General features: G+C 38.6%; 1 protein-coding gene across 3 annotated transcripts; it reads left to right on the forward strand.

Moving 5' to 3' along the window:
* Positions 1 to 44: 44 nt before the first annotated feature.
* Positions 45 to 17,807, forward strand: HESX1 (HESX homeobox 1). Of its 3 annotated transcripts, XM_045530449.1 has the most exons (7): positions 45 to 148; positions 1,371 to 1,415; positions 7,462 to 7,528; positions 15,639 to 15,907; positions 16,416 to 16,615; positions 16,890 to 16,991; positions 17,088 to 17,807. In XM_045530449.1, the coding sequence occupies exons 4-7, from the start codon at positions 15,751 to 15,753 to the stop codon at positions 17,184 to 17,186; spliced, it is 558 nt and encodes a 185-aa protein (XP_045386405.1). In that variant the 5' UTR covers positions 45 to 148; positions 1,371 to 1,415; positions 7,462 to 7,528; positions 15,639 to 15,750; the 3' UTR covers positions 17,187 to 17,807. The 3 variants fall into 3 exon arrangements, with proteins under 3 accessions (XP_045386405.1, XP_045386404.1, XP_045386406.1); XM_045530448.1 differs by lacking the exon at positions 7,462 to 7,528; XM_045530450.1 differs by lacking the exons at positions 45 to 148; positions 1,371 to 1,415; positions 7,462 to 7,528 and adding an exon at positions 7,948 to 8,517.
* The last annotated feature ends 6,057 nt before the right edge of the window (positions 17,808 to 23,864 follow it).

A 23,864-nucleotide genomic window follows, 5' to 3' on the forward strand; every position in this document is an offset into this window, starting at 1 on the left:
TTGGCTCGTGGCGACGCCCATCAGCGCTGCGGAGCTGGTCGGGAGGTTCCTTCTCGGCGCCCGGCGCTACCGCAAACGCAGGACGCCGCGGCGTTGGGGGCAGTGGCCGAGGCCGCGCTGTCTGCTTTGGGCGCGCGCGCGTTTGGATGTAAGTCGTAGGGGACTGTCTCCTCCATGGCTTGCCGGTGCGGGCAACCAGAGCCTCCAGTGAGGACCACACTGGGGAATTTGGGGAGGTTTTACTTCTCCCGTAACGTATTTCCTCAGAGACCTTGGGAAAGCCCTGCTGCTGGCGCCTTTCTTTAGTTTCCTCAAATTATAACCTTCTCAGCCCTGCCCGAAGCACCCAGTCTTAGCCCCCGCAGCAAAATGGTTCTGGCTAACTCAGATGTCTAAGAGCCTAAATTGTGTCATTAACAGGGCTTTCTGGAAAATTCGTGGACCGTAGACTCGAAATTATTTTTTTGGTCACTTGGATATCAGTATATCCAGTTAAAAACACGTGCGTTTGTTCCCAATTCATCAGTTTTTACCCGACCTTTCAAGATCAGACCTTCAGTACTGACGCTGCAAATTCTGGCTTCCATATTTCTTTTCGATCACAAAGGCAAACGTCTTTTCAAAATCAGGATACACTGGTTAATTATGTTGGTAACTGATTTGCATTTCTGTTCCATCAAAACTTTTGGAAAAGGCTTTAAATAGCTTCTTTAGCTCCTAATTTTATTAATACAATAAAGCGAAGCTCAAAGAAGTTGGGGAATTTGACCGGATGTGGGTTAGAATCCAGCCTTTCCTCCTGCCTCTTCATCCTTTCCCAATCTCACACTGCTTCATTTATGTCTCTGGAGAGTTATAACAAGCTTTTATCTGCATACAAAGAAAATAGCAAAATAACCAAATAACAAAATAGCTGTCTTCTGAAAATCTAGCCATTAATCCCACTAATCCATTCTATTTCCATTCCAGAAATATGAGAGATGCTAAGTGAAGATTATTAGCTGCCTGGTTCCACAGATACGTTGGAACAAATCCAGATACAGTGGAACAAATCCAAATATAGTAACAAGAATGGAAGTTACATACTTTAAACTAAAATACTAGATTTTCTCATGATGTCTTAAAGTAAAAATAAAGTTATGTTTTCAAAGTTTGATCAGGTAGACTTGCATTGTACGTAGTTTTACAGAATTATCTTTAGTGTTATAATCTTTAAATAGAAGCTCTCCCCTTAGATTGTCAACTAGTCACTCTCTTGAGTTCTTTAGTTTTTGAGAAAGTTGGTTTGGAGTCAGTTCTTATAATGTATTAAGGGTTCCCAGTTGTGTTATGGGTCCTTCATCCTTGATATCTCTTTTCTACTTTGCCAGCACAAGCACCATGCAACCAGGCTGTAAAGAAGGAATACTTTTAAGGTAAGTGACCTTCTTGGTTGAACTGTGATTTAGATGTTAAAAACAGGAGAAGAAAGGTAATGACAACTGATAAAAATCAGGAGTAAGTGACACGTGAAAACAAAGTATAAGAAAGAAGAGTAATTAAATGATGTAACTGAGGGGGAGTTACTCAATCAATTAACTTGGCCAAACCAAATAATTCCAATGAAAAATTCTATTAGGTATCTGAATTATCTGGGTGTGGTATTATCATCAAATTAAATGGATTCCTTCTTTGTATATTATGTGCATCTAAACTATTTCTGTAAAGGATTCTCCAGAGGCTATTACATTACCAGAGAGAGGCAAGGAATTCTTGCCAGGCTTAGCTCGTTAAAAACAAAACAAAAACAGGTTAATATTCAATGGAGGGGGGAGGTAAGTTTAATCAAATTATAAAACTAGAAGGAATCTAGTTTTAACCTTCTATTTGGATCCTCTAGATTTAGGCCACAACTGTATACCCTACTCATCCAAAAATAGCTGTATTTCCTATTTTAAAACATCTCCAAAGCTGCAGAATCCATAGTCCCCTTTGATAACCAGTTTAAGTTTAATCAGCCTAAGTTTTGTACAGTTGACCAAACTCAGTTCATTTTAAGCCAATTTCCTTTTATGCAGGAAATGAGGCTTGTTCAGAGAATGCCTCAGGGGTTACTGGAGACTCATGTGTGGGTAGTGTAGTAAAAACTTTGGGCAGCTGGTTAATTTTATGGAAGGAAAGTCAGGATTAAACTACATCCACCAAAGAATTCTTTGAGATGTTTCACACATATAATTCATTGAGACGTTCATGTATATAATTTACAACAAAAGGACATACAATCTTGTAAATAGATTTGTTAATTATTAGTCTCCTAAAATTATATTTGATCTTCTTATAATTAGGTTTTTACATGATACTCCTTGAAGTCTGGTCTGTGGTCTGTAATAGGAAAGAATCCAAAAACCCAAATGACGCTTCTGCTTTACTTTTAAAAATTATCCCTTTAGGTCAGTGGTTTCCAAACTTATGCACATGTAAAAATCATCCTGGGAGGATGTTAGGATACAGATTCCTGATCCCTGCTGGAAGATTTTGATGGAGTATGTGAGAAGTAGGGCTGAGAATCTCCCCCAGATAAGTCTGAAGCAGGTAATCCTCAAATCACATGTTGAAAAACTATCCAAGATAGAGAATGACCATTTCCCCTTCCCAAGTAACCTTGTATTTTAGAAAATTTAAAGAATCAGACATTTAGAAAAAGAATCCTAGGTTCTAGCTGAGAATGGTAAGAGGGACATCATTTCCAGGCAAGAAAGGGCCTGGAAACCACCTACTCACAAATATACTCTGAAAGACTCCATCAATCTGAAATTTTGGGGAATTCATGCTCCTTTTAAGAATATAATGTACAATGCAAATAATTCTGAAGGTTACCTAATAAATCACTCCTTAGTGGGACTAACTTTAACAGATAATTCAGTTATTTCTTTAACCTCCAGCTGAGACAAAGCAAATTCAAGAGATAGGTATATTAATTGATAATTTGGAACTTGATTCAATTTATCTATTTTAAAACATTAGAACCAGTAGTAGAGTAGGGGGAAGCTTTGAGCAATTGAAGAATAGAACGAAAAATTCTGAGGAGTGGGTTACGAAAATAAGTAGAAGGGCAGAAAAGACCAACTGGTTGTTTACTGTGCCACTGCAAACCATGATCTCAGTGGTCATGGCTTTGATCTTAACACTGCTTTTGCTCATTGCCACAGCATCCTTAGAATGCAGGGCAAATTCTGTAGCTTCTACTTTTTTAATTGTAAAGAATATAAAACCTTATTTCTAGGATAATTGTATATGCTTTTGCTTCTTTTGTGGTTGCCCTGATTCTTTTTTGGAAGAAGAGGGCATTAATAAATTAACTTCTTTGATGAGGCCAAGAATTTTGACACAAAGCAGCATCATTCCCACTTCTGTGGGGAGGTATTATAGATGAGAGCATGGATGTAAGCTCTTGGGCATGGGCTATGAAGGCAGCCCACCTGGCTTTGTTTGAGTCCTGGCTCCACTGTTTACTAGCTCTGTGACTTTAGTCAAGTTTCTTAACTTCTCTGTGTCTCCATTCCATCATCTGAAAAATGAGGCTTAATGTAGAGAACCTACATTATAGGGTTGTTAATATGTTTAATGAGCTTTCAGAGTAGTGCCTAGCACAATAAGCATTCAGTAAAAATTAGCTAATTATCCTTTTCATTATCTACTTTTAAGGCAGCTTTCATTTTCTGCATTTTTTCCTCTTTATCATATCTAAAGAAGCAAGTATTTTCTAAATCAGAAGATTGTGTTTATTATCCTAGAGATTCCTGATGCTATTTTAAACAATATTACCGTTGCCCTTGCTAATGTTTTATCACTTTGATTTAGGGGCTTTTGAGGCCAAAACCAAAACTTAAAAATCAATAAATATATATTTTGGTATTCTGGAGAAAAGGTGTACCAAAACAGTTACCAAAACAGCAAGCACTATTACCTGAGTTTTTTTGTTTGTTTTTTGGTGGGAGCTGGAGCTAGGGAGGTGGAGGTTTCCCAGGTTTAAAAGGTTGAAGGCTTCATCACACTCCTACCCCTATAGGAATTCTGGAAGGAACAGGCAAGTCAGTGGAGAAGAAATTGCTCTTAGAGAAGTCATTATGTCCCATGACTGTTTAATCATTGAAAACATTTTAATTTTTGCAGAAGCACAGAGGGCCATAAAAAACAGTAACTGAGAATTGATTAAATCGGTACTATTAATATTTATCCCATGGCTAATGCAAATAAGACTCTCAGGGTGTTTTGTTTTGTTTTGTTTTGTTTTTTGAGACAGAGTCTCACTCTGTTGCCCAGGCTAGAGTGCCGTGTCATCAGCCTAGCTCACAGCAACCTCGAACTCCTGGGCTCAAGCAATCCTCCTGCCTCAGCCTCCCAAGTAGCTGGGACTACAGGCATACGCCACCATGCCCGGCTAATTTTTTCTATATATATTTTTAGTTGTCCAGCTAATTTCTTTCTATTTTTAGTAGAGATGGGGGGTCTCACTCTTACTCAGGCTGGTCTCGAACTCCTGACCTCAAGCAATCCTCCCGTCTCGGCCTCCCAGAGTGCTAGGATTACAGGCGTGAGCCACTGTGCTGCCAGGCCTGACTCTCAGGGTTTAATCAGCACATCCTTCCATGAACACTAGGTGGCGCCACTAATTTAATTTTAGGATTCAAACAACCCCAGGGAATGGCTGTCTCCATTCCACAAATATTTATTAAATAATGAACAAAACGTTAAAAATCCCTGCCCTTGTGGGGCTACAGTTTAGTAGGTGTGGTGAGGAGAAAGCCAAACAATAAAATATAAACATAGTAAATGGTATTGGAAGTATAGTATATTAGAAGGTGGTAAATGCTATGGAAAATGAAGCAGGTACAACAGAGTAGGGGGCAGTTGCAATTTTAAATAGGGTTTTCAGGGTGGGCTTCATTGAGAAGGTAACATCTGAACAAAAACTTAAAGGTGTCTCAAGAGTGAGCCATGGAGACATCTGAGGAGAGAGCATTCCAGGAAGAGGGACCACCCGGGCAGAGGCCTAAGCTCTAAGGCAGGAGTGGCAGGAGAAGAGGGAGGCCAGAGAGAGCCTGAGCAGTGGGGGGAGAGGAGGCCAGATCATGCAAAGCCTTGCAGCCTGCTGCGAGTACTTTGGCTTTACCTTGATTTTGGACAATAACACCTTCAACAGAGGTGATTTGAAAGCAATGTTGAGAAATCTGAATGAATTAGTGATATAAGATATCATAAACTATGGGCAAATTAACATTGTGTTGAGTAAACTCAGGAGTTTATGAAATACATTGATTCAAAGGAAAAAATTACATCAGTGAATTGGCTAAATCCCACTGACCATACAGGACAAAAAGCAATGTCTTAATAACAGAAGACAATGTTTTAATCTAAAAATGGGTATATAGCTTTTCCTCTTCCTTTCCTGAATACCAATTTCTCCTAAAGCCATTAGGTGGGGCCAGGTGAACTAGGAGCCCGTGCAGGGTGGGGAAGCCATGGGGACCCACAACAGGGTGTTGAGTCCAACCTGGGTAAGGAGGACATCCTCACAGAGGGCTGCCTGGTGTGGGGTGTCCAAGCTTGTGCAAGGTAAAGAAGCATCTGCATGGGGAGTGTCAGCACAAGAGGGGTAAAGAGGGCATTTTGGCGGACAGGGGCAGGATGTTGGGACAAAAGTCAGGTGAGGAGGGCATGTGCCTGAGAGGGCACTTGGAGCCCAAGCCTGAGGACCTTTTGTAAGGCAGGGGGCAGGGGGGAACCGGGTGTAGGATTTCAGAACCCAAGGGGTGAGGAAAGTGTCCACAAAGGAGGGCAGCCTGACGCAGGGTCTCAGAGCCTGCATCTAAGAGCATCCACATGGAGAGGGGCTGGGGCTGGAATGTCAGAGCCCAAGCAGGGAGAGAAGGGCTTTTGCCCATGGGGCACACCCAGCACTGGCACAGGGTATTGGTGGGGCAAGGAAGGCTTCTGTGTAGCCCAAACGAGGTGTCAGAGCTCAAGTGAGGAAAGAAGGCATCTCTGCAGGTAGGGGACGGTGACAATGGAAGTTTGGTTCCATACATGGATAGATCAAATAAGTATATTGAAGATAACGGAAGCCAGGTTTCTCACTGTCAAAGGGAATTGCAAATATGGAAAGGAAGAAAGTTAAAATGAACACTGTGGTGCTGGGATTGGAATTAGAGGTATCCATGTGAACTCACAGACTTAAATAAATGTATAGGAATAAATATAGATGTAAATGTGTGCCTGTATCACATACATACATTTCTTAGTTTTTTCATTGAGAGAACCTGGGAGCAGAGATACTACAATAGCAATGAACACACATAAAGCCCAGATCTTGGCTTCCAAACACCATTCTCCATTAAAAAGAATCAGGGCTTCTTGGAGAAATGGCTGACCCTAGGGCTTACAGCATGAAAAGAACAAGGTGTGGCTGGAACATCTTCTTGTGCCAGAAAGTAGAAAATGCTCAAAAATTATGTGTCAAAGGACACAGAAGTCAGCTTGAAGGGGCCTTCCATTGGCATCTGAGCATCACAATAAACAATGAGATTATAACCCATTAAATAAAATAGGAAACAATGAGTCCATACTGATATAAATGAATGAATAAAAAGAAAATTTGATAAGAAACAGAATATTTATAGAGGTTTACAGTACCTCCCCCACAGAATACTATATTATGAAGAGGAAAAGAGTAAATACAGTGGAGAAGCCTGCAGACACCATCTAAATCAAATGCTCAAAGGGAAATATTATTAGCAATGGGACAAATCAAAATCTGTGCTGCCTGGTCGGAAATAATAAGAACACAGCATCACTTCTGTGACATTCCTGCCAAAGATGCTCAACCTAAACCTAATCATGAGGAAACATCAGATGACTTTAAATGACGGACATTCTACATTCTACAAAGTAACTGACTGTAATCTTCAAAAAATGTCAAGGTCATGAAGATAAAGGAAATACTGAGGACCTGTTGCTGATCAGATAAGACTTAAGAGACGCTATTGAAAGCATGTGTGATTCTGAACTGGACTCTTGCTGTAAAGGACGTTATTTGGGACTATTGGTGAAACTTGCATGGGGTTCGATGATTGGATTGTAGTAATGTGATCAATGTTAATTTTCTGACTTTGATGGTTGTATTGTGATTATGTAGGAGGAAGTCCTTGTTTTCAGGAAAAACACTAAAGTATTCAGGGGCAATGGAGCCTCATGTCAGCAGCTACTCTCAAATAGTTGGAGAGAGAAAAGTTTTTTGTACTAGCAACTTTTATGTAAGTTTGAGATTGTTTCAAAATTAAACAGAACACATTAAGAATCAAAATGAAAACTGATACGTAACCATAATCACGAATTAGAATAGTTAACATGATATATCGCTAAATTGTTTATTATTTCCCTTAAAATTTTTCTGTTTTTAAAGAGAGATTATTAAATAACTAGGTGTCCTGGCTATCGAAGAGAAGAGATTGTGGGTCCTGGAAGAGGATGAGACCTCTGCACACTCAAAGTAAAATATTCCAAAAATCATTTCTGCTCTCTCTGCCCCCACTGTGCAAACAGCATCCGCTTTTATGAGAACCTAGACATCGCCAAGAATTCTCAGTTAGTACGTCTGTAGAAGAATCCAGTGGTAACCATGACGGCTGCCTTACTTGACTACAAGCTTTTAGAAATATATATTTATTTTAAAATAACTCTAGTGATATCTGAATTGCTGGATTTCTGAAATAATGTTAATTGCAGTGTCTTGTAGTACTAAAATGAACTCATTTAGATTATACGTGTGAGTTGGATGACAATAATATTCACTCTTCTAGACAAAGTTGTTCCCTAAGGTACTTTTAGAATCTTTGCATTCTGCCAATTTTCACTAAAATTTTACCATCTCATTCTGAAAACTTTATTGTAATTCTGAAGTAACTCAATTTGCCAAATACTTGCTCATTTGGTTATGTAATTAGAAATATAATTTGCATAGTGTTTTGATTGATAAACCCTTTCCTGTATATTCCCTTCTTAGGTAATGATACAATCATTCACCTGGTCATCTAAGCTAGAAATAAGGGAATCCAGTTAACTTCCTTCCTCTCCCTCCCCTCAACAGACATATAAGTGCATACAGATCCCTACCCCTGATTGGCCTTAACTTATGTTACTTTTCTCTGACCTTTTCTTGAAACATCCCTGCCTCAAGACATCTCTGAAAAGCCTTCATTCATGATGTTGATAAAGATAATAAATAATAGCAGTTTATATAATGTCTGTTACGTGTCAGGCACTATTCCAAGGGCTTTACAGATACTATCCCATTTGATCCTCAATTAGGTGCTATAATTATCCCATTTAATTGCAGAAGAAACAGGCCCAGAGAGGCTAAGTATATGCCCAAAGTCACATAGCTAAGAAGAGATGGAGCTGGAATTTGGACCCAGATAATCTGACATCAGAATTGGGCTCTTAACCACTCTTCAGTTCTACTCAGTCTCACTCAAGCAGGTTTGGGCCATTTTCTGTTTAGCCTCTTGTGCCTGTGTCTTTATTTTCTTATATTGTCATTGTGTACGTACGTACTGGTGTTCCTAGAAGGTTAAGACAATTTTATTATTTACGTTTACAAAAAGTAGAGAGAATAATGAATCCACACACACTTATCTCTCTAATTCAACACTTATCAAAATTTTGCAATATTTGCTTCAATTGTCTCTTTCTCGGTTTTCTTTCTATTTTCCTCAAGTATTTTAAAGCACAACCCAGACATCATGAAATTTCACCTGTAAATATTTAAGTAGAATACCTTTTAAAAGGACATTTTTCTACTTAACCATAATCACATTATCATACCTAATAAAATTAACATTCATTACTATCCTCCTGATCATGAGTTTCTTGAGGGCAGAATGATTTCAACTCTATATTCTGAGCACTCCCTGGTATATGCTGTTGTTTAATAAATGTTATGATTCAAATGGTTTAAAACCATAACATTTATCCCCCAGAAACAATGTTATGAATAACTATCAGCTGCTTGAGTTAACTGACAACTCCTATATAATCTATAGTGATTAGATTAAATGGCACTAAAGTCGAGGCCTGAGCCCTTTGGAGCCCTAAATCCTAAACTATTTTATCTTTGAATATGGAGTCTGGAGCTCAGCCCTGGGTTTTCTTGTTCCCACTGTCCATCTGGGGAGAACATAAGAACAAGGGCTAGACTGGGTGGGAGTATTGATTGGTAAAAATTACTTAGAAGGAAATATGGCAGCGTCCACCAAAAAATAATATGGTCTTCAAAGAAATCTTTCCATGGAAATATGACTCTGTGTGTGCTAACATGTATGTAGAAAGTGTTCATTGCCATGTTTGTTATAAAAATTGGAGACAACATGTGTGCTTGTTATCAGGGGTATAGTTCAATAAATTATGATTTATCCACTGGATGTAGTGTCAAGCAGCTGTTGAAGAAAGAGGTAGAGCTATACATGCTGACACACTGTGTGTGTGTGTCACACTATGGAGGAGGGGACCACATTACAGAATGCATGTCTGATTCCATGTGGATAAACATATGTATGTGTGCATCCTCCTATTTATGTCAAGATATTTTAAAAAGACAGGCAGGAAGAGCACTGAATTGTTAGTAATGGTTGCCAGTAAGTTGGGGAGGTGAAAAGGGATAGACATGAAGGAGACTATCCTATTTTACTCTGTGTACTGTAGTACAAAACGAATCTTTTAAAAATGAAAGTGCATTTATGTTTTGGATGATTTTATATCAAATTTTAAAATGGGGTGCTATACGTACGCAAGACACAATACTGTATATAATTTTTTTTTTTTTTTAGAAAGCGTCTCACTCTGTCGCCCAGGCTAGAGTGCGGTGGGGTCAGGCTAGCTCACAACAACTTCAAACTCCTGCACTCAAGCAATCCTCCTGCCTCAGCCTCCTGAGTAGCTGGGACTACAGGCATGCACCACCATGCCCAGCTAATTTTTTCTATATATATTTTAGTTGTCCAGCTAATTTTCTTCCTATTTTTAGTAGAGACGGGGTTTCACTTTTGCTCAGGCTGGTCTCGAACTCCTGAGCTCAAACAATCCACCCGCCTCGGCCTCCCAGAGTGCTAGGATTATAGGCATGAGCCACTGCGCCCGGCCACAATACTGTATACAATTTTAACTGATTTGAAAATGAAAAATATGAAATTTTACTCTTTTGAGGCTGAAATTTTTTTAAATGTTACAAATAAAGTGAACTTATTCAACAAACCCTTATTTAACATTTCCTGTGTGACAGGCACTGTGCTGGGTGCAGAGAGGGATAGAAGCATGTATGAAATAGTTTCTACTCTCTTGAACCTCGGAACCACTGGGAAAGATACTGTCTCTAGGAACAGCAATAGCAGATGAGAGTCATAGGAACTGCAACAGATATGAATTGTTAACATGACTCTTAACTAAATTTTAGTTATAGAATGCCATAATGTCTTCTAATTTGTGGATTGCCCTGGAGTGGTACATACACAGTTCACAGAAAACTGGAATTGTCTTACACATTAAAAAGCAATGGCAACAATAGTAAACCCTATTTAAGTAAACTTAAATAGTAAGCAATTATTAATTGTTACACAGTAGTGTAATAATTAAATTCCATGTCAGGTTTCAAATGTCATCTCTTGCTAGTTCCCATCCATTCATTTATTCACTTATTCAACAAATATTTGTTGAATGTCTGTTTTGGCATTGTACTAGGAAACACTGAAGATATTGCAGTAAAAAATAAACTTTTATTTTTAGAAAACATTTTAACATTTAAAAATACTGGGCCCTGGTACAGTGGCCCACACTGGTAATCCTAACACTCTGGAAGGCTGAGGTGGGAGGATTGCTTAAAGTCAGGAGTTCAGGACCAGCCTGAGCAAGAATGAGACTCTCTGTCTACTAAAAATAGAAAAAAATTAGCCAGGTACGGTGGCACTCTCCTGTAGTCCCAGCTACTCAGGAGGCTGAGGCAGGAGGATCCCTTGAGCCCAGGAGTTTGAGGTTGCAGTGAGCTGTGATGACACCACTGCAAAATACTGAAAGTCTCAAATCAGTGTGATTCCTATGCAGAGTTTAAGAGGCACATGTCATTAAATCTTTGATTATTGCATTTCTTTCTTATTATGCTCACAGCATAATAATTGCATAGCTGGTTTATAGAAATCTCTGCCAAAACACCTAAGACTTTGGACATTTGTCCCGATGTTAGATATTTGAGTCTTAATCCAAATACACAATTTAAAAATAAATTGTTACCAAAACCTGGGTGGATTTCCAAGTTAATAAAACAAGACAAAACATAAGCCTCTCAGTTTTTACTTTATCTTTTACCTGTAGATGTTTAAAATATGGACTTTCAACTTTATTATTTCTAAAATCTCTTCAATGTCCATATATCAGACAGTCTTATTTCTCATTTCAAAATAAGTGTTGAAAGATAGTGAGGTTATATCATATGCAAGGTTTTCACTTATTTTTCTTAATTGATCAGTACACTTTGATATTTATACTGTGAGATCTTCAGTGAAGATGGCCCAGTGACCATTAATTGGTAAAGTCAATACAACGGGATTTGGAGACAAAATGTAAGTCAAGGCTCAGCTACTTGCTAGTTAGTGACTTCTGCATATTGCAGCTGTACTCAGTTTCTGTTTTATCAGCTATAAAATAGTAGAGGATTTGTGAGAAGATTAAATATGCCAAAATCCTCTAGAAGCTGTAAAGCACTATGGATATTTTATGTTTGTGTTACTGTAACATTGTGGCAGATAGGTAGCATTTATTTAATATTAGAAACCAACAGTAGACATTATATTAACAGTGAAACACCATTCTCATGTCAGAAACAAAACAACGATGTGTTGACTTTTACTGAAATCAGGAGCCATTTTTTGAGCAGAATCGTGACATAAGAGACATGTTTTTAAGTGATCCTCTGGCTGCTGTGTTGATAGAAAACCACAGGGGCTCGCAGGTGGAAGCAGAGGCCACTAGAGATGCTGTTGCAGCCATCCTTCTCCTTGACCCTTTTCCCTTTCTTGGCTCTGCCACTGTGTCTCCAGATTTTTCTCCTCCCTTACCAGCTGCTCCTTCCCGAGCACCACTTCTTCCTCAACCTCCGAACGTTGGAGCACCCTAGACGTGGTCCTGAGACCCTTCTTGTACCTAGCACCATTCACTGAGTGATCTTGTACAAACCTATGGCTTTTAAGACCATCTCTGCTGGTCGTGCACTAACGTAGAGCTTCAGCACTGAGCTCCTACTGAGATATCCAATAGCGACTTGCTATCTGCACTAGAGCTCTTCACTTCTTCCCAAAACTTTGCTCCCCTAGCCCAGGCCTCCACACCCCAGTAAATGGCACTGTGTTTGCTCAAGCCAAAAAGCAGTCATTGTTAATGCCTCCTTTTTGTTTACCTCCATATCTAATCCATCAGCAAGACATGTTCTTCTACCCCTGAATCAAAGAGCTGTTTCCTCCAGAATGCTGTGAATTAATCTCAAAATCCTCAGTGGCTTAAACAATGAATATTTTTCTCACTCACTGAACTACAGAACTGCAGGTCAGTGGGTATTTGGCTGAGTTTAGCTGGGCTTTGCTGACTTGGTTGGCTGCAGGGTGGAGTGGGGTCTGATGTAATCCATATGTGTCCATTCTGGGGCTCAGGCTGAAGGACAGCAGCTACCCCAGGGGTGATCTCATGGTGATGACAGAAGCCCAAGAGGGCAGACCAATCATGCTGGCACATTCCGCTCACATAACTTTGTATTGGCTAAAGCCAGTCACACAGACAAACCCAAAGTGAAGAGGTAGGAAGTACACTGTGTCTGCCATGAAGCCACAGCAAGGGGATAGGGATTGGAGAATTGGGACCAAGTGTTCAATTATTCAGTCTCCCTCAAACTCTTGATGAATTGCACCTCTCTCCAAACCCACTGTTACCCTTTTGTCCAAGGACCATCATCTCTTGCCCCTAAAGGATTGTCTGTATCATCACTACCATATCCCTCACACCTAGAACAATGCCTACCACATAGTGTATGCTCAGTAAATATGTGTTGAATAAATAACTCCCAACTTATCTCTCTGGTTACACTCATTCCCTTCTAATCCCTTTCCATAGAACAGCCAGAGTAAGGTTTTAAAAACATGAATGCTATCATGTCAGTTCCAGCTTAAAACCCTACCCTGGCTTCTCTTTGCACTGGAACGCCTTCTGGTGGCCTTTACGAAGTCCATCTGGTTGTCCAGCCTGGCCTGGTTCCCCAAATGCATCTGGGAGCCAGGCTGACTCCACTCCAGCAACTTCCTTCTTCAACTCAGATATTGCACCTGCTTTTCAGTTGCAAGAACTTTGTATTTGCTTTTCCCTCTGACTGCAGTGCTTTTTCTCAGGCTCTTGGCATGCTGGCTTGCTCATTCTCAGCTTCAGCTAAAGTGTCACCTCCCTTGACAGGCCTTCCTCCACCATCAACCACCGACCACTGTACTTAGTCCCCCTTCCCCATTATGCCGCATCACTGGCACCTTGTTTTCTCCTTCCAGTGTATTTATCGCTCTCTGAAATTACCGTGTTTTGTTCTTCACTGATCTCTACCACCTATAGATAGTGTCTGGCACATATTAAGTGCCCTAAAAATATCTGTTGAGTGAATATATGAGAAAATGTTGTCCACAGATTTTTAGAGAATTTTTTTCCTGCCTTTTATTTTCATCTAGTCATCCGTATTTAAATAGGATTCTGTAAATCCAAATAAAATCCAATCAAGCTGAATAAAAATATTGGAATGTGCTTGTTAATACAGAAGAAATTGGGAACTGGAGTTGCTTCAGCATGTGCTGTGACATCCTTGTGCCATGAGCCTCTGAGACACCAATCTGTGGCAATGAGGGTCTCAGTGAGGCCTGCCCTGACATCTACCTGCACCCCAAGCTGCTGCACTGATGATCTATCTTACCTGGCTCATCTCTTTCCTTTTCCCTGACAGACTAGATAATTTACTTATAATTATGGTTTGTTCCCTGCCTTCCTCTGCCACCACCCTCCCCCAACCCTGCACCACTGTGAACTTCGTGAAGGCAAAGTTCCTATTCTGTTTTTTCTGGTCCTGAGTCCATGCTCAACCAATTGTGGAAGGAAGGAAGGAATGTCTAAGGGACAGAAGGACATCTGGGAAGATCCTGAGTTCTTGCTCTGCCTCCTAGTCTTCCCAGATTAAGGTCAGCTCTCAACACTAAATGCAACATCTCCATGAAGTATAAATGCTTTCTGGTTTATTCATCCTCAGAATGGTTTCACATGTATATTTATAAACCTGTTCCTCTGTGTGCCTGTTGGTGTTTTGTGTGAGAGATCCTTTGTTCAGCTGAAAGCTCGGGTAAGGAGGGATTTAGCTTAACATTTGTGAGATCATGATAGGATAAAATCTGATGAAGTTGAGCTCCATCCTGTAGAGGCTATTTCCTCTGTGAGTGGAGACTGCTTTTCCTCTTCCCTGAAGAAAAGTCTTACAGTTGTTTAAAGCTGAGCCCTTAAATTTGTCTTCAGAAAGGTACTAGAAGAAGAGGAGGAGCAGAGTACAAGAACTACAAGTATTATACCTTTTGCGGCGGTGGAGGGTGGGTAGCCACTTCAAAATCCTCCCCAATTAGCAGTTCTACTTTATTTTTAATTTCAAGTTTTTTTAAGGATTACGAAATTAAAATATTTTGTTCTTGGTTATTTTTCACAAGCTTTATCATCTTCTTAAGCCCCCTGCCCACTGCCCGATCCCTCAAAAGGTCAACATGGGGAAATTTTTCTTTACAAAGTAAGCTATGTTCTTTTTGAAACAACTGTGGTAGGGAGAGAAATTACTCTCCTTAAGTAGCCCTGCTTTTAAATTGCTTGGAGGTATTTACATATGAATCTTCACATAAACTTGTGTCTCTCTCATTTAAAAGAAAAGATGAAGGAAAGGAATTAGCCCATTAATTATTTAAAATACTTGGTGCAACTGTTCCTATGTATTAATCCAGGCACTTGGAAGACAATTACACTCAGTGTTAATAACGTTGCCAACCTTTTCCAGTATGCTGCACTCCAAATACCATTGTGTTTTCATTGACAACATTCACCATTACATATGCATGTGAAAAACAGGCATTTTCATCAGAATTACTGTAATAGTATTAAGAGATTACTATTTTTTCCAATTTCCTTGGACGAAAATTCACTTAAATTAGATTATTTATTACTTGATTGCTCTCCTATCTTGCCTGTATGTTTAGGTAACTGGAGTCCGTGAAAGTATAAACTTCAGAATAAAAGGCATGATTTTATACATTAATGATTTCAAATAAAAGAGGAGTGCTACGTTTGTGCATCACTTCTTTCGAGAAAGTTAAGTCTGTGTTCTGCTTAGGAGAGATAACACTTTTTGTCCCTGTAGGTGGCCCCCCTGGTGTAGCCATTAGTTGCTAATTACTTGCAAACAAATAAACAATTAACTCCTTAAGCTGCTGGCTGGGCAAGTATTCATTGACATGCTAAAACTTTCTAAGACAGGATTTTAATTAGTGACGTTCTAAATCCAGCCCCCTTGTCAGCGGAGCTATAAGGTGAACTGCAGGAAGATCTCAGCCCTGTACACGTGGGGCAGAGCCAGCAGAGGGGCCAGCGCCGTCGCTCTGTGCAGCCCACGAGAGGATGTCTCCCAGCCTTCAGGAAGGTGCTCGACTTGGGGAAAGCAAACCCTCACCCTGCTCCTTTTCAATTGAGAGCATCTTAGGACTGGACCAGAAGAAAGACTGTGTTCCGTCAGTGAAACCCCACAGGCCTTGGGCAGACACCTGCAGCCCCTCAGGTATGCCACAACTTAATTGTTTAAACTCCTTGTTATTTCATTGCAGTGTTTAGTTTGGCTTTTATTTCATACTACATAGAGAGAAACTGCAGTTTCATTCAATTACATAACTGAAGCATCTAGGACTTTCAATGCCTCCAGCTGAGTCCTATGGGAAATAAAAAGAGTATCAGCCTAAGATCCACGTGGATATAAAGTTCACACACAGGAAATGCCAACAACCTGCTTTTACTTCAGAGGATGTGTGTGTGTGTGTCACACCAGATATTTGAAATCTGTTTTCAATGAAAAATAAATGACATTTAGAGACCAAGAGGCAGGTTTACCAAGGCAGGATCTTCATTTTTGTATGGTTTTTGGTTTTTGGTTGATGAGAGGGCAGTTCTCTTGTGAAACCCAGAAGAATTCCACTAGGAAGTTAAAGACAAGTTCCAGAGATTACTTCTTATGGAATTTTGTGGAACATAGTATTGGCCATGTAAGATAGGGTTTATTTTTCTGTTTTCAGGGAAAGATGGTAACTTGTGTTTACATGTGCCGAGTCTTCCCAATGGGGTCACATTCCCTTGCATCGTGGATCACCCAATGCCAGAAGAAAGAGCTTTGAAATATGAAAATTACTTTTCAGCCTCAGAAAGACTGTCTTTGAAAAGAGAGTTGAGTTGGTATAGAGGCCGAAGACCCAGAACCGCTTTTACTCAAAACCAGGTGGGAAGTTTTTCCATCCAATAATGATAATACAAAGGCTTTAACTGACACCCTGTTGAGCAAAAGCCCATTCATTTTGAGATCTCAGTTTAGAAGCTTTATTAATGAAACAATAGACTATCATATTTTAACAATTTCTAGATAATTTTTTTTAAAAAGGCTTTCAGATTAATTGCCAAAGATTTAAATGCAGTTATTTTGCTATAGAAGTTAAAGCCCATTTTTGGGACATACTGAAGATCAACATTTTAAAGAATTATTTCCTTATTCTTAGATTGAAGTGTTGGAAAATGTCTTTAGAGTAAACTGCTATCCTGGCATTGATATCAGAGAAGACTTAGCCCGAAAACTGAATCTAGAGGAAGATAGAATCCAGGTAATTTTCAAATTTAGTTGTTACTCATGCTGATTGAAGTATTAAGAATAATAAAATAACGTTTCTGAGACCTATTTTATTTTTCCTTAATTTTAGATTTGGTTCCAAAATCGGCGTGCGAAGCTGAAAAGGTCCCATAGAGAATCACAGTTTATAATGGCGAAAAAAAATTTCAGCACAAACTTCCTGGAATAGATCGAAAATTAAACATGTGAAATTATCTTCTAATTGCAGAGCATGACAAATCAATGGAGATATCAAGTGTTGAAAATGTGATTTTTTTCTTTCCTGCATTTAATCTGAATATTCTCATTTTTTTCTGAAAATATATTATAAATAATTACTATTATAGCATGGTACATATTCTATTTGGGCACTTTTAGTTACAATAAAGACTTTTCCTATATATTTTAATAAACATTTTCAGAAAAGATGGCTATTTTTTAAGTGAGCAAAGTTAATCTAATGAATTAGTTTGCTAAAATCAATAAACTCATGACTAAGTGATTCTACAAGATTCCATCTACAAAGTATTTGAAGTAAGATAATCTGAAGAACAAAGGTGTAATATGTTTCAATTAAGTTCCTCCAACCACATTTTGAAGCATGATTATGCTTAACTATATTGTACAATATGGTTTATTTTTGAATCTTCAGTTTCTCTTGATTTATGGCATAAAGCAGTGAGAAATTTCTCAACATATATCAAAACAAATCCCTATAGCATGCTAGTCTCAAGTTTTTTTAAAAGCAAATTCATTATGCAAGTGGAAATATAAAAGCATCAGCTGTTATATTTATACCATTGGTATTGCATTGTACAAAATAAGCTGCAAATAAATGCAAAGTTTAAAATAGTTTTCTAGTTTATTTAATGCTGTGCTTTACTTTCATTCACTAAAGGGATAATGGTCATGTGGTTTATATCAACCCCAGTTTAATGATTTCCAATCAACTGTATATGTTGTTACAATATTACATTGACTGAGAAGGTAGGATAACTGACCTGCCTTTTCTAAGTGCTCTGACATAATCACTAAATAGTGAGGACACTTTCTAAGTGACAAAAACTGTGTGTTTTCATTTCCCATTTTCCCATTGTACCTGCCAATTAAAGATGGGAATAGGATAAGATGTATGACAAGGGAGTCCTCTCCACTGGAAATCTGGCTATTTGTTTTCAAGTTAATGGAAGACCTAAGTAGCTATTGTTTTTTTTTTTGAAATATCAGCTTGAGTACTGTGACTTTGTCCACTGGAAGCCATATTTCACCTTTGTCCATTTGGATTGAATTCTCTGTTGCTTCCCTTTTCTTTTTTTGCTTTTCCTCTGTCCTTTGTCTCTTCCAGTGATGACCAGAGTGGAAGGTTCTCAATGAATTCTTAAATTTATAACCACTATTCTTTTCTGGAATTTTTTTTTTTACATGTGAAGAACTAGAGGGAGTTTGTATATTATTTCTGAGGAAAAGCAGCATGACTCAGATTTTACAGGTCTTTAAAATCATTTACTGAGAGCCCATTTGGGGTAGGGAGCTCTATGTCCCAACAACCAGTCGGCAGTAAGCTCTGTTTATTCCCACTACTGCTGAGATGGAGAGGGCTGGGGAAGGGCAGGAGAAGATGGATAGCAGGGCAGTTAACAGGGAGACCAGAGGCATTAAATGTTTTCCAAGAAAGACTGGGTCACTTGTTCCAGTATAAAGAGCTGCTTCCATTAGTAAAATCTGAAGCACTATTTATGAAATACATTAGTCAAAATTTATACACCAGGAGCTTTCTTTGCGTTCTAGTAGGTTCCTATGAAATTATGTTAAGTTGCAGGACTGGAAGTCACCAGGAGCAGGCCTTGAGGGAGTGGGTTGGAGGGGAATGTGTCATGCGATAGGTAGGCTTCTATTTTAATCCCGACAGTCATATTTACATACTGTGAACAACTTAAACAGCACAGAAATAGAGTAAAATTTCCCTCAAATCTCATCCTTCAGAGATAACCATCATTAAACATTGTTATAGACCTTTTTGTGCATCATAGAAAGATGTATGTGTATATATACGTGTACATGCACACATGCATTTGTTGTTTTTGCTGCTGTTATTTTTTTTAATGTGATCACGCTTGACATTTTGTTCTTCATCTTTTCCGACTTCTTTCCATGTCAGAATTCTAGCTGTCTCCTTAATGCCTGCTTAGTTTAGCACAAGATTTCAAGTCTTGTCATAAAAAGAAGCTATTAATATTAACATTAATATTTACACATTTTTGAAGTAGTACTTTTCATAAGTTTTTTCAAAGAGTAATCCTAATTTATCTAGAATTTATATAAAATTAAACCTAACCCCCAAATCCCTGAGGAGTGTGAGAATTCTGTAAAAATTATAGAATCTAGAAAACAGGCCGGGCACGGTGGCTCACACCTGTAATCCTAGCACTCTGGGAGGCCGAGGCGGGTGGATTGAGCTCAGGAGTTGGAGACCAGCCTGAGCAAGAGCGAGACCCCGTCTCTACTAAAAAAAATTAGCTGGACAACTAAAAATGTATATAGAAAAAATTAGGCGGGCATGGTGGCACATGCCTGTAGTCCCAGCTACTCGGGAGGCTGAGGCAGGAGGATCGCTTAAGCCCAGGAGTTTGAGGTTGCTGTGAGCAAGGCTGACGCCACAGCACTCACTCTAGCCCACGCAACAGAGTGAGACTCTATCTCAAAAAAAGAAAGAAAGAAAGAAAGAAAACAATGAAAGAGCAACACAGACATTGATCAACAACTAATAAAGCACTTACTTTTTTTAAAATATAAAAACTGGACACCTGCCTTCAACAACAGGAACATCAAGTCTGATATATTCCGGTGAAATCCCCTTTGGGCAGCATTATACCCGCCTGTAATCATAAAACTGGACTTTACATGCTTAATGGTCCTATATAAAATAACCCGAAACATCGAGGCTACATATGCTACCTAATTCTCACAGGAAAATGCATTTTCTGTAACTTCACTTGTCTACAGATTTGAAATCTACAAAGCATCAAGGCTCTTTGGCATTCTACCCTCAGCACATTATAGTAGAAAAACAGCTTTCACACTGAAAAAAAAACATCAAAAAAATAAAAACTGGTCACACCTATAAGAAAAGTCTTATAAGGAGAGAATATCATTATTTCAATATTTTCCAGCGACAAGTTTATATAATTGATTTATGTGGTTCTAAAATTCAATTTTATTTATAAGGGAAATAGTGTTTATATCTGAAATTATATATTTATAACTAAAATATAGAAATATTATATTTATATATGGAAATATTACATTTATACCAAACAAATAACACTTAGAAGTCAGAAAAATTACAATAATACCTAAAATTTTAATATTAAAGAAATGACTATAAATGTAACATGTACATCTTTTTATATTTTTTGATACTAATAGCATCAGTTCTATTATAATTTTTATGAAGCAAGTTCATAATATATAAGACTATTCAAGAAGCAAGATAATGAACAAGATCACTAGTATATTTCCCCTAAAATCACTTTTAAAAACCTAAAAGATAAAGGCTGATCTTGTTAAAGGATATAATGAGTCAGTAATATTTTTGGAATTATAGTTGCTAGTAATTTGGAGAAAATATTATATTCGGGGGGAAAAATGGACTTTAACTTTGAGGAAAAATCAAGGAAAATGAAAATAGAAATAAAAACCCAAGGTAGAATTATCTTTCTTGCAAAACACACAGGCTCTAATCCACAGCTTATCTCTGCTTCTGGTAATTCTAGGCCTTTGTCTCCATTAATGCCCAGGACAAGGGGAACAGTAGTAACAAATCAAACTAATGCAGTCAGGCTAATACCTGGAGCGTCTCTATTATCTGAGGACTGCCTAAGTAAGGTTATTTGGTCTCCCATAATGGCATTTGTCCTTTGTGAAGCCAGCCAGACAAAGCCAGTCACTAAAGAGTGCTGCTGGAAACAATGACTGTGTGTGCTGGTGGTCAACTTTTAGTTAATCAGTGGTAATAGCCGCTTTCACCTCCTGCATTTTATCACACAGCATATGAATGGCATAAATCCCCCATTACCGAACCAAAGGTAGCATCAACTGAGCCTTGGGCCTACTTCTAGAGGCAGGGAGTCGGGGAGCTGGTCCATTTGCCTAAAGTGGAACCCAAGTCACAGTCTAATAAACAGTGACTGCTGTCTCCACTTTTTATTCTCCCATAAGAATAAAAACCCTCTCCATGTGCCCAAGGCTAAATTTAATGCTCGTTTTGACTGTCCTGACTCCTGCTGGGGCACCAGCCCGCCGCAGCCAAGGCAGCTTTTGGTGGCTCTCACCACTCTACACTCTTCCCATTTTCCTCTTTCTTATTTTCTTTTTAACACCCTTTTGCTTTTCCCCTGCTAATGCTTTGGCAAGCTTGTTGGTGTTGATAGGCATTATTGGGTCCTGCAAATGAACCTCCGGCCTAAAAAGTGTATTGCTTACCATCTGTCTGGTGTCACCAGCATTTAAGAACTTAGCGTTTGCTCTCTTCCTCCAGCTCTCCTAGGATGGCCTAGTGGATCATCTCCTTTAATTAGTATTTTATGACAAGGTAATCTCAGTGAAGTAAATGACACCATAGCTTATGTCCTATTTACCATGTCATAAGCTTGCAAATACCTATGCACCTGAGTAGCTGCTGCCCCTTTAATCTGACCTGGCATCTGGAGCCAAGCCTGGCCACATTTTTATCAAACCCTAGTGGACCCCTAGACCTGTGGGTGAGTTTTCAACTGCTAGTTTAAGGACTTGTAAAAACAGCATTACTGCAGCAACACAGGGTCCTAGAGTTTTCCTTACTGATGTGTATCAGTTCTTTATATAGTAAGCATTTGATTACCATATTTTGACTCATAATTTCTTAACATTTGCCTTTTAATTTTGTGATTTTTACATACAGAAATTTATGTATTTGTAAGTCAAATTTCAGTCTTTTCCTTTGTGATTTTTTTCCCCACTGTATATTTGACACCTTCCCATTCTTATGATCACCATTATTATCTTGATAGCTTATCTCTACAACTTATACACTTTTATTACATGTTTTGGCATATCAGTTTCCTTTTGCATAATGAATAGAATAACTAGAACCAGCCTCTTTACCAAAGTCATAAAGGTAAAAGATGATTATACTAATAATAAAACAACAATACTACCATTTATTAAGTGCCAACTATAAACTAAATGTTATGTCCCCTCAAAATTCATATGTTCTACTTGAGAGGCTGAGGTGAAAGGATCACTTGAGCCTAGGAGCTTGAGACCAGCCTGGACAACATAGCAAGACCCCATCTCCAAAAAAAAAAAAAAAAAAACTAAAGGCTGGGTGTGGTGGCTCATGCCTGTAATCTTAGCACTCTGGGAGGCCAAGGTGGGAGCATTGCTTGAGACCAGGAGTTCGAAACCAGCCTGAGCAAGAGTGAGAGCCCTGTCTCTACATAAAACAGAAAAATTAGCTGGGGCAACAGAGTGAGACAGTCTCTCAAAAATAAATAAATAAATAAAACTTTAAAAAAAATTCTTATGTTGAAACGTAATCCCCTTGGAGGTGGGGCCTTTCAGGAGTGATTAGACCATGAGGGTAGAGCCCTCATAAATGAGACTAGTGCCTTTATAAAAGGTAGGCCAGAGAGCTCCCTCACCTCTCTCACCATGTGGGGACACAGCAAGAAGACAGCCATCTGTGCACCAGGAAATAGGCCCTCTTCAGACACCAAATCTGCCTGAGCTTTAATCTTGAACTTCCCATCCTCCAGAATGATGAGAAATAAATTTCTGTTGTTTATAAGACACCCAGTCTATGGTGTTTTTGTTCTGGCAGCCTCAACAGACTAAGACAGTGTCCACCATGAGCTGTGCAATAAGGTGCTTCATGTGAATTGTCTCATTTAACTTTCCCAATGGCTCTGCAAGGTGGATATAATCGACCCACTTGATAAATAACCTAGCCTCAGATATTTTTATTATGATGACTTATTATCCCCATTTACAGATGAACAAATTAAGTGACACAGAGAGACTAAATAACTTGATCAGGGCCACACAGCTGGAGCTGCTTAACCAAAATTCAGACCAAGTGCTAACTCCAAAGTTGCCTCTCCCCACTAAGCCTCCCAGAATGTGGAGTCACCAGCTGTGATGCCAATACGTAGAAAAGTGCACTGAATTTTTCTTTTCTTCCTTCCTTTCTTTTTGTGGGGACAGAGGAGTAGAGGGATGGGAGTAGAGGTCTGAGTGTTCGATGCCTAAAGTAGTCAAATTCTCTTAAGTTCCAAGAATGTTTTAGAAATAATATGTTCTATGTAAGTGGTATTTTGTTTATTTTTAATTTTTATTTTTTTAAACATGTCATTGTCAATATTCAGTAAATGGTATTTTGGCTAGAGAATATGTGCATTCTTTTCTGTCTAAATACTAAAACTTATAAGTAAGATTTAACAACATTGACTAGATTTAAGTCCTTTTCCCCAAAAATTGTCATCAGAAATTTGTAAAAATCCAAATATACTCATTCATCTAGAAGATGCCAGTATTCCACTTATAATGATTCTTATTTACACAATACATGCATATTAGTTGCACAATTGACTTTTCAGACATAAAATGTTGAATCAAAAAGAAGCAAGTTACATATTATGCATATGTATATTATATCATTTATTGAAAAAAGTAAACTAAAATAACTGTAAGTGTGTTTGAATGCAGGGACAAAGTCTGGAAGGATATATAATAAATTATTGAAACTGTAACAAGTGATTATTATGGGGAGGGCATTAAGCAGAGGACAAAAGGGGACTCTTATTTTTTACCTTTTGTGCAGCTATCTGCT

Source organism: Lemur catta, chromosome 18 (assembly GCF_020740605.2).
Source record: "Lemur catta isolate mLemCat1 chromosome 18, mLemCat1.pri, whole genome shotgun sequence".
Taxonomy (NCBI): Eukaryota; Metazoa; Chordata; class Mammalia; order Primates; family Lemuridae; genus Lemur; species Lemur catta.

Coding starts and splice junctions, on each gene's coding strand:
- HESX1 (XM_045530449.1), top strand. CDS start 15,751: ATGTCTCCCAGCCTTCAGGAAGGTGCTCGACTTGGGGAAAGCAAACCC. Junction 15,908..16,415: donor AGACACCTGCAGCCCCTCAG/GTATGCCACAAC, acceptor TTCTGTTTTCAG/GGAAAGATGGTAACTTGTGT. Junction 16,616..16,889: donor CCGCTTTTACTCAAAACCAG/GTGGGAAGTTTT, acceptor CCTTATTCTTAG/ATTGAAGTGTTGGAAAATGT.